This window comes from Globicephala melas, chromosome 1 (assembly GCF_963455315.2).
Source record: "Globicephala melas chromosome 1, mGloMel1.2, whole genome shotgun sequence".
Taxonomy (NCBI): Eukaryota; Metazoa; Chordata; class Mammalia; order Artiodactyla; family Delphinidae; genus Globicephala; species Globicephala melas.
In genome coordinates, this window is record NC_083314.1 from 114,612,610 (window position 1) to 114,628,935 (window position 16,326).

The 16,326-nt window shown below is 34.3% G+C and overlaps 1 protein-coding gene across 3 annotated transcripts in view; it reads left to right on the forward strand.

Moving 5' to 3' along the window:
• Positions 1–513: 513 nt before the first annotated feature.
• Positions 514–16,326, forward strand: part of TTLL7 (tubulin tyrosine ligase like 7) — a 97,980-nt gene continuing 82,167 nt past the window's right edge. Inside the window, exons 1-7 of one of the 3 annotated variants that reach the window (XM_060303554.2) lie at positions 514–709; positions 914–1,045; positions 5,571–5,692; positions 6,322–6,389; positions 8,526–8,684; positions 9,350–9,391; positions 12,983–13,199. In XM_060303554.2, the coding sequence (XP_060159537.1) occupies positions 685–709; positions 914–1,045; positions 5,571–5,692; positions 6,322–6,389; positions 8,526–8,684; positions 9,350–9,391; positions 12,983–13,199 (765 nt within the window). In that variant the 5' untranslated portion in view covers positions 514–684. The remainder of the gene's footprint in view (positions 710–913; positions 1,046–5,570; positions 5,693–6,321; positions 6,390–8,525; positions 8,685–9,349; positions 9,392–12,982; positions 13,200–16,326) is intronic. The other 2 variants (XM_030866049.3, XM_030866050.3) reach the window with 2 other exon arrangements.

A 16,326-nucleotide genomic window follows, 5' to 3' on the forward strand; every position in this document is an offset into this window, starting at 1 on the left:
GCATTGGGTTTGAAGGTCGTATGGGGTCCTGGTTAAGGGCACTGGTTTTAACATCAGAGAGATGTTATTTTAATCTCTACTTTGTCACTTACTTTCTTTGTGAAGATTTGTCCTTTCTGAGCTCAATTTACTTATCTGTTAGATGGGGATAAAAGCTTCTACCTTATAGTTTTGTTGAAAGTTTAAGTGGTATAAGTGACCTGAGATAGGAAATGTTCAACAAATGGTAGTGAATATTGTTATTGTTGTTCTTGTCTGTGTAAAGCATGTTATTTATTGTATGCAAATATGATACATGACTTAAAACCTCCTCCTTTAGATTGTGTACTTTTAAAAACGGGGGACTATTGCTTGGCATTTTTACATAAGGTTTAATAAATTAATATTTGTTGATTAACTACATTAACTTTCATCTCTCCTTGACTTTTAAAAAGAAGAATATTGGCATATATCAAAAAAATGTCATAAAAGTTGTTTTCTAATGCCTTTGTTTTAAAATCACTGCAGGTCCCTTCTTATCTCATAATGTCAATGTCCTGAAATCTGAGGATTCCACCAAGATAATATGATAGGAACTTTCAGTGATTTGGAGCCGTATCCTACTTAGACTAATGCGGGCCTTCCAGGTTTCCTAAGAGCTTGTACAGCAGCACACACTGCTGTTGTTAATCGGCACAGGCAAGAATGCCATCTTTGCCTCAAGAAAGAGGTAAGCAGCTTGATTTAATCATGTGTACCTATTATGTGGCTGCATTATAGATCAACACTGCTAATTTTTTTAAGAATTAAAAATTAATTGGGGACTCGAAGAATCAGCATTTATAATTTTACCTTGTGGGGGGCATTTATGTTCTCTGGTATGGAGTTTTTTGTTATTTCAGTGATGTTTGGTTGGTTTACATTTCTTTTAAAGTTATTCAGGGACCCTCTCCCCTGGATCTGAATACAGAATTGCCTTATCAAAGCACGATGAAAAGGAAAGTCAGAAAGAAGAAAAAGAAGGGAACCATTACAGCAAATGTTGCTGGGACAAAGTTTGAAATTGGTAGGTCTCCTCAGAATCATGAGATTTTCATAATTGTCGGAAAAACTAATTTGATGTTGAAAACAACATAGAAATTCAGAGATAATTATCTTCTCAGAGATAATTATCTTCTATGTAATGGATTTTTGAATGGCTTCTATAAAATTTTCTTTTTTTATGAGATATTTAACATGTCAGTAATCAAATAGAACATCACTGTAAACTAAAAGGCTTTAGTTATTGATGGGGTTGGATTAAATATATATGATTTTGATTAATAGTTTTTAAATCAAGTGTAAAGTAATATGAGCAGTAAAACCAATGGTTTAGCTTTAATCTTTAAATACAGAAGTGCTTAGGAAAATTGTATTGTTGTAATGCATTTTTCACTTGGGGCTAAAATTATGTTTAATCTTTAACATTCATTATTTTGTAAATCTTTTTTTTTTTTTTTTTTTGCTGTACACGGGCCTCTCACTGTTGTGGCCTCTCCTGTTGCGGAGCACAGGCTCCGGACGCACAGGCTCAGCAGCCATGGCTCACGGGCCCAGCCGCTCCGTGGCATGTGGGATCCTCCCGGACTGGGGCACGAACCCGTGTCCCCTGCATTGGCAGGCAGACTCTCAACCACTGCGCCACCAGGGAAGCCCTGTAAATCATTTTTAAAACAGATTAAAAATGTAAAATGAAAAGTGCAGAATTTGAGATTTATATTAAACAATGAGAACCTGACAATAGAGTAAGAACATATTTCTCTCTATGCTTTAAAAATTATTTTGATGATACTGTTGCCTTTTATTAATAGAATTTTAGTTTTTATATGTAAGCAGTATCTGCAGTGGAGAGAATAGGTAAGAATTAATTACCTTAAATTAAGATACTTTTGCCCGGCACTGAGAAACTCATTACTACTACAAGTACTCAAAAAATCTTCCTCTTTTTAAAACATAATTTTGCATTAAAAGAGTTGAGGAAACCATGTGAATCTCAAGAATGTTAATTATTCTTACTCTTATTAACCTTTGAGGGTCGTGTTTCCACTTACAGTAATTCACCAAAGTTCATCAGGGGTCAATGGAATATTTCATAGGAATCGAGGTCCCCTAATACTCTATTTCAACAAGTGTTCCTCAGAGGAAAAAACTTTGGGCGAGTTAGTGTGGAAGGGTGAGATGTGAATTATGTGTAGCGTATTTTCTAGAGTGAAAAAACAAGAGTAACTGTTGTCAAGGTGACTAATGGGCGGTGTCAGCTTATCCTCCTGTTTGCTTTTAAGGTCTTGGTGGGGTTTATAAGCAACTTGATCTAAAGGAGAGTGTTTTTGACTGTAGTTCCCTCTCACTTCTAAGGGCTGAAGTTGCATTAGCCTTCTTCACACTGATTCCAGACCTCTTTGCTGAGCCTGCTCAGTTGTGCTTAGCAAAAGCCCTGGCTAGATCAGGCTTGGAGACTTGGACAAGGGACTGCTGGGAGAATACAAAGCTAAGTATAGGGGAGGGAAAGAGACAATTGGCTGTGTGTCCAGGAGAAAGTGTTACCTTGCTTTCCCTTATTTAACCTTGTGATATGCAACAGATTACTTCTTGTAATTTAATTACTGCTCCTTTGACAGGTTGAATTATATAATAGAAAGATAATTAATCCATAGTCAGGACACTTGTGTTTTGTTCCTGGTGTTGCCTGTTTCCTCATGTAGAATACTTTGATCACTACTAGTCTTAATATTAATTCTTTTATAACCCTGGACCAAATATTTTCACATGAATTACCTCATTTAATCTTCCAGTAACCCTGTCAAATAGGCTGCATTACTCCCTTGTTGTCCTTTTCCCTGACTTTCCTCACTCTAATAGTGAATTTGAAGTGGCTAACAGCCATAAGAAAATAAATAAGGAAAAATAAAAACAGTAAAATAGGATGAATCTTGTGGCTGATCAGAATACAAACTGCATTCCATGAAATCCTGTATAGTTAGAGATGTGCATGGGTTTGACTCTGAGCTTCCTAGCAAGCAAAGCAAATCATCGAAACATAATCAGCTATATAGAATACACAGTGCCCAGAAGATAAAACCATACTGGTTATTCAAGAGAAATGCAATTTTTTTCTAATTCTGAGTCTTGAGAGAAATTTCTCCCATAATTCCTCTTGGAGACACGTTGTGGAATGGGGAACTACATTCTCATACTAGTCCTATAATTAATACATTATGAAATTTTAATTATTACTTTTTAAAATGCCCCTTAGCACAGTTGAAGAAACTGAAGCTCACTGAGAGTTAGCAACTTACTCAAGATCGTACAGATGGCAAAAGTAGAACTTGAATCTGAATTAATTTGCTTCCAAATTTAGTGTTCTTTTTACTCTATCATACTGCCTAAATAAAATATGAATTGAAATTTAAATTGAGGAACATTAAGGTGTCCTCTGTATCTAAAATTCAGAGAGTTGTTGCATGGATTCCTATTTTTAAAACTCCTGAACAGCCTCTGAAAGCTCTATGGGTCAAGGTAAGAAAAAAGTAGGACAAATTTGTGAGGAATGTATTTTTGGTAATTTTCATTAAATGGGGACAAGACAGATTGGAGAAGGGGGTACTTAATTATGCAAGGGGAAATGTGAGAAAAATGGTTGGTGTGGTTATCTCTGTTTTATCAGTGGGGAGTTTGGTTTGGTAGAAATTCAATATTGAGGCAATTACTTCACTTCTTTTTGTACAGAGAGCTCCTAAAAGACCAACATTTAAAAGCACGGATTTAGGCTTTGGCTGCCAACAGCCTTCTATTTGAAACTGACATGTTAAAGGAAGTTCTTTTCTATGCAATGGAGGATGGTATACTTAAAAAGATGCCAATTGATTTCTAAAACTTCAGTTCAAACAAAAATATGATTAAATAGCTTAGCTGAAAAAAATAGTGACAGTTTAATACCCTACATTGTATTTTTCTTTGAAGTTCAACTTTGTCAGCTCTCCAAGCTTTGAATTTCATAATAAGAGAGATTTATATATGACCGACCTTACAAATTTGACTTTGAGAATCTAAAAAAAGAATGGATCTTTTCCACCATTATGTACCCTGAATGTTCCCAGCCTCACCAGCTCATGTGTACATTAATACCCACATTTTAGTAGCTCATTATACTCCCTCCGTCCATAACTGCCACCAGTTCCATCTCTCTCCTCAGGGGTTTCCCAGTTATTTGAGAGGCCCAGGGCAATGACTTCCATGCACTCAGAAATGGGTCTGCCCCTGAGCTGCGGTTCTGGCCTTGTCATTGTTTTCTGCTTGTGAACCAGTGAAAGAACTCTCCTAGGCTGTGTCACTACGGTCCTTGCCCTCCCCACGAGCTCTAGATGACACAGAAGCTCTTGGGCCCTCAGGACGCCAGCACTGCATGGTGGTCTGCAGCAGAGAGAGGAACAGCCCTTTCCCCAAATTCTTGTACTGTATGTTGTCACGTAGGTCTTCAGAACAATCCCACGTTTTATCAAGCTTCTCATGGATAAAAGCAACTTCACCTCAACAATCCCTTCCCTGACCTCATCCGTCTCCAGTCACTGTCCTCTTCTTTTATTATGCCTGTGTTCTAGGCATTATTGCATAAAAAGCCCATTCTTTCTCCTCAGCCTAAAAGAAATCAAGAGTCCCTAGGACTTGACCAGCAGGTGTCTGGTCATCAGTTGCATACATGAGCCAAGTACATTCAGACAATTAATCCCTTTTTACCGTATCTCCCCATATATAGGGCAGTAAAAAGAAAATGTTTAAAAATAAACATTGAAGTGCTGCTAATTTGTTACGCCATTCTATTAAGACTCCAAATTCTGTTGGAACCTAAATTTATCCTAAGTATTTGCTGATCTTTATTCTAAATTTGAACTTCATTGGAAGAAAAATGTCAATATGTTAATTGTGTAATTGTGATATCAATGTGTTGATTGTGAAATCTAAAAAACAAGATTTTCTCTGAGCATAAATTTTTTCCATAGGATTAGAGGGTTGGGAGCAGATAGAAGGGCCAGAGTTTCCAAATCTCTACTGTAATTCTGCTTCATTATTTTGTATCCTGTGTCAATATAGCTGACTTGGTTTTAACTGCTAAAAATAATTTGAACTAGGGAGGTGGAAAATATAGGATAGGTCTAATGATCGGGGCTATTTTTATCTTTTCCTTTTTGTACCTAATCCAAGGTCATGAAAAAGCCATAAGTACATTTTCCTGAGTAGAGGTGTTGTCAGCTGTGTGTGTATTTTCACTATGCTATGAATAATCACTAAACTCTTTAATAGTGTTTGTACCTGTTAAATCTCAGAAAATTGAAACTAAGGATTTTGGGTGCCACTTAAAAACAGTTCTCTGTTGCTATTGAGTATAATTTGGCATTAAATTGTTGTAGCTAAAGATAAGGTTATGCTATAACTAATGGAAATTTTACAAGTGAAATACTGTGAGCTAAAATTGATATATATCAAAAAATATTTTCATAATGAATGTATTTCAGAAGTATTTTAATTTTGGTTTAACTTAACTGTTTACTTGGCAGTTCGTTTAGTAATAGATGAAATGGGATTTATGAAAACGCCAGATGAGGATGAAACAAGTAACCTTATATGGTGTGATTCAGCTGTTCAGCAGGAGAAGATTGCAGAGCTGCGAAATTACCAGGTGGGAAATTAATCATGACCAATTTTTGGTCAGTAGGAAAGTTATATGAATTCCATTATAATTTTCTTTAGATAAGGCTCTTAATAAGTTGACATATTAAATTTCAGTTCTAATTTACCTGAATAGCCTGTTTTGTTGCTGTCCAGTTATACTGACTCTTTGCCTGAAGACTGCATCCTCTCAAATTTAACTTTTAACCTCTTTCCATCTTTAAGGAAGAATTGATAGAGGAAAACTCTTCCTACGCTGGTGCTTTGCATTATGCTTAAAGATGAACAATGTGGAGTAGATTGCATAAAGAGATCTGAACACAGATATCCCTTGTAATGTCAGCTATGTGTAATTTGGCTTCATTATTTTATTTCTGGAATGTAATACAAACATATTAAAAAATAAAAAAGCCAAATACATGGAATTTTAGACAATTGAGATTTTGAATAGTTCTTCCTGTTAGTGTAGAGGGTTATACAAAATTGACTGTAGGCAACAAATTAGTCCATTTTCATCAGGTTTTTTGTTTTCTACTAAAAAAAATTAAACTCAAAGAATGAATGTAACTTTATTATAGTATAAATGAATATATTCATTAAGTTAATGAAAATATTAATGTTGACCTTTTTATTTTCCAGAGGATCAACCATTTTCCAGGAATGGGGGAGATCTGTAGGAAGGATTTCCTAGCAAGAAATATGACCAAGTAATCTTCATTTTCTTGTAGTAGAGAAGACCTGTTCAAAAATTACATTTTGAATGTCATAGTGCTATCTTTCACAAATTTATATTGATTTGAAATGATATTTTGTTGGAAGAGATAGAATTTTAGAGCTAGGAGTGTTTTAAAATTTTCCTGGTTCTATTCTTTGACTTTGCAGAGGAGGTAATTGAGGGTCAGAGACATGAATATCTTGCACAAAGTCAAATAGCTAACAGCAGAGCTAGAGTAGAAACCTGGTCTCCAGAATTTCAAGGTTCTTTTCACTGCAACTTGCTGTCTCTCTAGCAGCATAAGTTTTTCTTTTAAATGTAAAAAGTTTTCTGTACATGGCATTCAATATATACTTAATTATTTTCAGTTAAACCTTGCAGGAACTAATTTGTTGCATTATATCCCGCCTGTGGGTATGTATGTGTTCAGAATACTGGTTATTGAGCATCTAATATGAGCCAGGCACTGTAATAGGTGCCTGTGTGCACACATATACGCATACACACATGTATATGTTCCTACCTGGGGATACATGCACACATATTTATCTCAGAGACCATTATTTAGAGTAATAATCTGCTTTCATGGGAAAAACTGTTAACAGGTAAAGTGTTATACTGAATATACTGCGGAATTTTTGTGCAGCTTATATTTCTGTTGATTAGATTTTTTTTTATTTTAAGAAAGTTGATAAATTGTATGCTTGGATTTTTTTCTAAATATAACAAAGAATGGTATCATTCATAAACACCTCATGGTTAGTTTTAAAATGTATTGTTCTATTAAAGCTTTAACTTGATCTAATTTCACATTATTGTTAAAATATAATAAATACATGCAAAGGTGTTGGAAATAAAAACAAGTACATTAGCACTGTTATTGTGCTTCCTTTAGATGTGTGTGTGTGTGTGTGTGTGTATGTGTGTGTGTGTTTCAAAGCAATCAGTGTTAGCCTATTTGGTACTGAGATTATTTACCTGGTTGGCTTATTTTGGATTTGACAGATGTAGTTGGTGATTATTTTCCTTCTCATAGAGGAAACGTAACTTTTTTTATCGGGTTCTCTTGAAAGAGCACTTGAAATATGTAACTGTATGACCTTCCAGTTTTTGTGGAAGCCAGGTAGCTTATATATTCCACACCCTAGTCTTACAGTATAGGCCCTGCTTCTGTGCATATTATATACTATGGTCCCATTTTAGTTTTAACTGATCTCGTTTGGAAACAGTAACTACTCATCTATAAAAGACTTGCATACATTTGTAAAGAAGACTTTTTGAAACAATCAGATTTTCTTAAATAGGTAATATTTTAAAATATTTCTAAGGATTTTAAAATTGTTATTGGGAATCAGTATGTACCAAATAATTAGCATTTGGATTAATCAAAAGCAAACATTTTATACCTAGTATTGTATCAGTATCCCTAAGTTATGTACCAAATAGGCAGCCTGATTTATAGCAAATACAAAAATGTCAGGCCATACATTGTAGCCATAAAACTACATGTATAGGTAGATGTAGTTGATGTAAACAAAACCTGACTCAGAGGCTTCAATGGTTTTCTCACAAAAGTAGTAAAACTCCAGAAAACACCGGGGTAAAAGGCAATCTAAAATTTTTCCCTATGGATGACCCAGCAAACTCCAAATCATCTTTTAAGAAGCAATATGAATGGCACCTGGCTGTGAACCGTACTAACCACCCGCATCCCAGAGGCAGAGTTAATGCCGCCTTCCACATGTTACCTTGCCTTATGTAGCTTTATTGCACCTATCACACTGTATTTAACTAATAGCCTATATATAAATTCCTTAGAACAGAGACCATGTTAATCCTCAGTGCCCAACACGTAGTATATACTCAAATGTTTGATCTACTAATATGTAAATTAATACATGGGGCAGAAATTCTTGTCTATTTTTTCCACTAATGTATCCCTAGTATCTAGAATAGTGCCTAACATATAGTAGGTGATTAATAGGCATTTTAAAAAATTAATGAATTGATCAATAAATGAAGAAATGGAGGGAATTTAAATCCTTGTAGTAAATGTCAGTAGCACAGAGAAAGAAAGTTTAGATAAGTTTGAATAGAAATTACTTTTCATATTATCTCTAACTTACAGAATGATCAAGTCCCGGCCTCTGGATTATACCTTTGTTCCTCGAACATGGATCTTCCCTGCTGAATATACACAATTTCAGAATTATATGAAAGAATTAAAGAAAAAAAGAAAGCAGAAGACTTTTATAGTAAAACCAGCTAATGGTGCAATGGGTCATGGGTAGGTATTTTTCATATGGAATACATAAAAATTTTAAAAAATTGGGGGAAAGAATAAGTGTGACCATTTGCTCATGGTTGAGTACTAATATGAAAAAAAAATAAAATAGCTTTCTAACTTTTGCTTTTTTGGAACTAAATATTTAATGAGCCCTTTTACCCTGTCCTGGAGACTTCAATAATTCAATCTAAAAATTTAATCAACAGGTTGTGAGACTTTGATAGGAGACTACAAAATAGAGAAAGTAAATATTTTCTAATTTTTTTCTTAAACATAAAATTTGCATTCATCATAATTTTAGAGTAAGCTTGGAGAGGAAAATCAGTTGATACGATAGAGCTAAATTGAGTTGGTGAATGAAATGGAAAGGGTGTTACTGTTTTCATCTTAAAAAAAAAATCTTAAGCACAAAATATCTATTTTCTTTGCTTTACAAATGATTTTTTTCTTTATGTAGCCATGGTAATTGGATTGAAGATGAGTAGAACACATTTTAAGTTAAAGTGCTGAGAACTAGACCTGTTAGCTGGGGATAGATTATACAACTTAATATTCCTGTTTACTTTTGCTTTCTTATGTTAGTTTTCTGCTGTTTACTTTTTCAAAGAAAATGTGGCTGAAGCTACTTTTAATAAAAACACAAGTAATTTTTATCTTTGATTTAGAGTGCTGTGGGGAAAAAAGATATTTGGAAATATAGCTGCCAGGTAAATTACTGTTCAACACATTTCCTTTTAACTTTTAATCATAATTTAATAATTTAATCAGACATTATTTTAAACTGTGGTTTAGTGACTTAAAAGACAAACGACATGTAGTGTTAGTGGAAATTGTATATTAATTGTTTAATGTAAATTTGGTTCACTATATGTTAGTATCAAGGTAAACATTTTGGGGAAGATAATTGAAGTTCACATTTTCTCAATTTTAATGTTAAAATTATGTTAAAAATTCATTTTTATATATATTTAATGTTAGTATAATAGTTAATAATATGAATTGACTACAGTAATAAAATAGCTGAAAAAGTATACTATACATACTGTGCTGCCATGGTTTATCTCATGCAATGCAGAAGTACATAGGTAAAGTACACCTCTCTCATCTGTAGAATATATCTATTTCCTTGCTGGTTTTCTGTTTAATTGTCCTGTTCATTATTGAGAGTGGGGAGCATTGAACACTTCAGCTGCTATTGTTGAACTGTCTATCTGTGCCTTCAATTCTATCAGTTTTTGCTTCATATATTTTGGAGCTCTGTTGTGAGGTGCATATGTTTATAATTATTATATCTTCTTGATGCATTGACTTTTAAAAATTATTATATTACTGTTCTTCTTCGTCTGTTGCAGTACTTTTTGTCTTAAAGTCTATTTTGTCTGATACTAGTATAGCCACTTCAGTTCTCTCTTGGTTACTGTTTGCATGGAATATCTTTTCCATTTGTTCACTTTCAGCCTATTTAAGTCTTTGAATATAAAGTGTGGCTCTTGTTGACAGCATGTAGTTGGGCCATATTTTTTATACATTCTGCCAAATCTTGTCTTTCAACTGGAGAGTTAATCCATTCTTATTTATTATGTAATTATTGATAAGGAAAGATTTACTTTTGGCATTTTGCTATTTGTTTTCTTTATGTCTTATATAGTTTTCATACCTCAATTTCTCCATTTCTGCCCTCTTGTGTATTACATGGGTATTTTCTAGTGTACCATTTTAATTTCATTGTCATTTATTTTACTATATATTTTTTGAGTTATTTTTTAAATGGTTGCTTTGGGGTTACAATTAGCATCTCCATTTATAACAACCTAGTTTGGATTAATATCATTACTTTTAACAGTAAAAACAACAACAACAACAACAAAACTTGCTTCTATTTGCCTCTGCCCCCTTTATGATGTTTTTGTCACAAATTACACCTGTATGTATTGTGTACCCATCAAAATAGATTTATAATAATTGTTTTATGCAGTTGTGTTTTAAATAATACAGGAAAAATAAGCAGTTACAAACCTAAACTACACTAGTAGTGACTTTTATTTTTACCTATGTAGTAATCTTTACAGGTGCTCTTTATTTCTTTGTGTAGATTTGAATTACTGCCTAGTGTCCCTTTGCTTCAGCCTGAAGGATTGTCTTTAGCATTTCTTATAGGCCAGGTATAATAGCAACAAAATCTCTCAGTTTTTGTTTATCTGGTAATGTCTTAATTTCTCTTTCAATTTTGAATATTTTGTCAGGTATAGATTTCTTGGTTAACAGTTTTTTTTTTTTTTTCTTTTTCTATCAGCACTTTGAATATGTCATCTTACTGTGTTCTGCCCTCCATTGTTTCTGATGAGAAATTAGCTCTTTATCTTAATGAGGATCCCTTGGGTGGGATGAGTGGCCTGTCTTGCTACTTTTTTCTCTTTCTCTAGGCTTTTGACAGTTTGATTAGAACATGTCTTAGTGTGGCTCTCTTTGAGTTTATCTTACTTGAAATTTATTAGGCTTCTTGATTTGTAGGTTAATATTTTTCATCAGATTGGGAGATTCTCAGCCATTAATTCTTCAAAGAGTCTTTTTGCCCCTCTCTCTTTTCTTCTTTTGAGACACCCATTATTAGTGTGTTGATATTATTGATGTTGTCTTGCAGGACTCTTAAGCTCTGTTCATTTTTCTTCATTCTTTTTCCTTTCTGTTCCTCAGACTAATCTCAATTGATTTATCTTCAGGTTTACTGAGCCTTTCCCTGCCTTCCCACATCTTCTGTTTAGCCCCTCTAATGTATTTTTGTTTCAGTTATTGTACTTTTCAACTTCAGAATTTTTGTTTGGTTACCCCCACCTACCCCGCCACCTTTAAAAGTAATTTCTATCTGTACTGATATTCTGCATTGGTGAGATATTATTCCCATGGTTTCCTTCAGTTCTTTGTACATGATTTCCTTTAGCTCTTTGAACAAATTTAAAATAGTTGATTTAAATAATTTATTGTCTAGTAAGCCAAATGTCTGGGTTTCCTCAGGTATAGTTTCTATTAATTGAGAATTTTTTTTGTGTATGGGTCATACTTTTTTTTTTTTGAATGACTCATGATATTTTGTTGAAAATTGGACATTTTGTGTATTGTAATGTAGCAACTCTGACAATTAGATTCTCCCTCCTCTACAGGGTTTTTTGTTACCATTTGTTCTAGTTGATGTTTATTTGTTTAGTGACCTTTCTGAAATAATTTTGTAAAGTTTGTATTTTTTAATTGTGTGTGACCTCTGAAGTTCCTGTTCTGTTAGATCAGTGGTCAGTGTAATTGTCCAATCCGTTAGTAATTGAACAGAAATTTCCTTAAACACTGGGAACCAAATATCTGTATTTATACCTATATCCATATACACACACACATATGTGTGTGTGTGTATATGGATATAGGTATAGATATACATATATATCCCCCAATCCTTGCAGATGGTGTGTGTGTGTGTGTGTGTGTGTGTTAGAACATGCCTTCAACACTTAGCTAGGTAGTTTATAACTCTGCCTTAGCCTTCACCTCCTACTTGATGGTTAGCTGGAGGTAAGAGCTTAGGGCCATCTCAGATCTTTCCTGAGCATGCACTTAGCCCTGGGCATTCATGTAGTCTTCTAGAATCCCAGAAATATATGAGAGCTTTTCAAAGTCCTTATTCCCCAAAGATTGTCATTCCTGTCTTTCCCCCCAATCTTTGCAGTTAGTCTGATGGTTTTCCCAACTGCTATTTGTTGCAGGGACTACTACATTTGTCTGTAAATGTTTTCAATATTGTCTCTGCCGACCACCCCCCCCCCCCCCGCCCCCCGCAAGTAGCTGCCTCAGCACTGGGAGAGTTTGCAGTTAGACAAGATAAAAGAAAACCTTTGAGATTGTCCAGGGAACCACAGAACTGAATTAAACAAATAGACAAACAAACAAACAAAACAACCACAAGAATAGGTCTGTTCTACTGCCTCTAGAACCAGTACCTGTACTGGGAACACAGGTTATTGCTCAAGGCCACTGCTGAGCTGGGGGTTGGGGGTGGTACCAGAGTAAATTAAAATGCTAGAAATCTCTTTTACACAGATTCAGCTGGGTTTTTTTGTTGTTGTTTGTTTTTTATTACATGTTCCTTGGTTAGTATCCATGGTTCTAAAAAAGTTGCTTCTGACAGTATTTTTATGCTGTATTTTTTTTGTGTGTGTGTGATGGGACCACTTTCCTCTTGTGTATTACCTATAACTTTGTTAAAATCCTGACTCCATAACAAATTATTCTTTTAACGTTTTCTTTAAATTTAGGATTTCTTTGATAAGAAATGGTGACAAACTTCCATCTCAGGATCATTTGATTGTTCAAGAATACATTGAAAAGCCTTTCCTAATGGAAGGTTACAAGTTTGATTTACGAATTTATATTCTGGTAACATCGTGTGATCCACTAAAAATATTTCTCTACCACGATGGACTTGTGCGAATGGGAACAGAGAAGTACATTCCACCTAATGAGACCAATTTGGTAAGTGATACCAGACACTATGATTTTATTAATTTATTCAACATCTATTTTTTAAAACACCTATTGTGTATAAATGTTAAATGAACAAAGTTCCTCCTCTCAGGCTTTTATAGTCTAGAAGAATTATATACATAAATAAGACTGCCTCTAATTTAAGACAGCTTTGTGGAAATTAGAAAAAAAAGTGCCTGCTTCTCCAGGTAGGCTAATTAGGAAAATACACCCCATCTGGGTGCTGTGAGCATGAGGATGGATTTCGAAGTATATATGTGTGTGTAGTTGTACTGGATAGAAATGATTGATACAGAAATACAAATTAAAATAATATGCCATTGAGAAATACAGATAAAGTGTTATAGAATTGAGTGTAGGAATAGGTTTTGTTCAGCTTCTCATGGGAGAGGTGGTATTTAAGCAGTCTTTGTATGAAAGGTATGGTTTAAACATGTAGAATGTGGGAGAAAGTATATGAAACAGAGAAAGCAAAAGTTATCAGAAAGTAGAGTTATTTTTTGTTGGAACAAAAGAGAAGATTTTAAATTTATGTTGATCAATTGTGAAGTAGAGACATAAATTGGCAGTTTCATAGTATGTTTTTAATTCTGTTAAGTGGAGATTTTTGTAAGTATTTTTCCATTAAGATTATCTTTGTGTAACCATAACATATTGATGAAAGTCATAACTGTAGTTTATGAAGGTCAAACTGTAATTTATTATCATAATTTATCATGAAAGTCATAAATGTAATTTATAGTTTATGAGAGACAAACCGTAGTTTATTATCCATACTTCAAAGTTTAGTTAACCTCTACCTCTATTTTTGGATCTACTAATTACAGTAAAAAAATATACCTAATTAAGGATCGTTTCCCATTTTTGTCAAAGGCCTGGTTATTGTTCTATAATATTATGCACATAAATGACTACATTGAGTGGTCATTTTCCAAAATTAAATGACTAATCATAAATGTTGCTACGTTCAATTAACTAAAAAATGTTGTAAACCTGGCAAAGGAAGAATAAGGGAACTGTCAAAGTTTTTACAGGGAAGGAAGATAAAAGAAAGAATCATCTCTTCAAAGCTCATAAGGTGTGGATACATCCAAGCTCCAAGAAATGTTTGAACTCTACTGCATTCTAGACATTGTGCTGGTTTGGGAAAAACGGTGACCAAGACAGATACAGTACTTGATCTCACAAAAGCAACAATCTAGTGGGGAGGCAGAAAATAAAATAAGCAATTATAATACCCAGTGGTAAGTGTAATGGTTTAAGAAACTGAGAATGCTATGGCAGTGCATAGCAGGAACATCTAACTCAGTTGGAGATACAGTTAGAGAGGGAGTTTGTAAAGTGAAATCTGAAGAGTGAGGGGTTAGCTAAGTTAGAGGTGGGGTGGGATGGGTTAAGACTCCAGGTAGAAGAATGGCCCAGAGGTAGGAGGGAGAGTGATACGTCTGGAGAGAGCACACACGTTCAATATGGCTAAAGTACAGACTAAGACATCCGGATGGAGAGTCCCAGAGGCCAGATCTTGGTAGATCATGGCTAGGATTTTGGAACTTAACCTAAGAAGAAGGGAAGCATTGAAAGATTTTAAACAAGGGAAAGAAGGAATGAGATTGTTGTCTTAAAAAGGTCACCTGGTCTATGGTGTGGGGAATGTGAGATGGGGCTGTAGATGGATAGGGGAGACTAGAGTAAGGGAGACAAGAAGCTGTATTCTAGTCTAACCACATGTGAGAGACAAGATGACTTAATTTGAAGTGATAGTAGGGCAGGACTACGAATAAGAACACAGATTTCAGATATATTTACGATACCATGGGTAACACTGATATACCAACAAGTTGATTTGTAGAATAAGGGAAAGAGAGAGAGAAATTAAGGATAAAACTCAAAAGAGTTTTGGCACAGCAGTTGGGTGGATGGTGACATTCACTGTGATAGGGAGTATAGGAGCTTTTAAAGTTTTGCAGAAAGCTGATGTGTTTGATTTGAGATGCCTGTGTGACTTCCAAATGGATCTATACTATTGGCATTTGGATATACAGTATAGGTCTAAAGCTCAGATGAGGGAACTGAGCTACAGGCGTAATTTGGGGCTTATCAGTTTATAGATTATAATTAAAATAGTTGGAGTGGGTAAGACTGGATTATATATATGTAAAGCAGATAGTCATGTTTTGAGAGGAAAGAGTAAAGGAAGAGATAGGAAAGGGTAAGACTTGAAAGCTCATTTAGGTGATAAAGTGATTTATTCTAATTTCTTAAGTTGGATGTATGTGATTTGCTTAAGTACACTGGGTTAGGAAATCATATTGAAAGATTGGGAGTCAGGAAATGTGGCCTCTAGGTTTCGCTTTGCCAAGTGCTCTTGAGTCACATAATCTCCTGGCTTTGGTTTTCACATATATGAAAAATGATGTTCTCCTGTATAAACATCAGTGTTCCTCATATATCTCTAAAATTTCACGGTTGAGTTCCTACATGAAGATACCAAAAATTTAAAAAGTGAAGTGCAAAACTTTATCTAAAGTGAGATCACTCTTATTTAAAAGATAAGTTTAAGAAAAAAGGTGGAAAAAATAAACCAAAATGCTCCCATTGGTTGTTTTTGGACAGCAGACTGCTTCATATTTTTTTCCTTCTTCGTATTTCCAATTTTTAAAATAGCGTGCATTTTGTCATGAGCTGTATATTGATAAGCTACATGTAAGGAAATCATGAGAGAATTTCAGAAATTGAAATATAATAAACATAAATTTTTTTGCCACCCCGTGTAGCAGTCAGTCAATCCTTGAAAGGTTCTGTATATTCCAATTCGTTATTTTGAGCCTATACACTATAAAATAGGATAGAGAATAGTTATATACTTTTTATGCATTGCAGGTTGCTATTTGATTCAGAGCTGCCATTACTTCTCCTTATGGCAAATGTCCAACTGACAGTGAACTGTTTAGAAGGGGATTTTTGTCAAAGTAGATGTGAAATTGTGGAATTTCCAATGCTACATATAAAAATAATGTTTTAAGAAAAATGCAAAGTTCCATTTCTTATTCACGTTTCCACTAGGATAGCTAGAGTTTTTATTACTGCTGTTAGTATTTATTTTAAGAAATTCCTG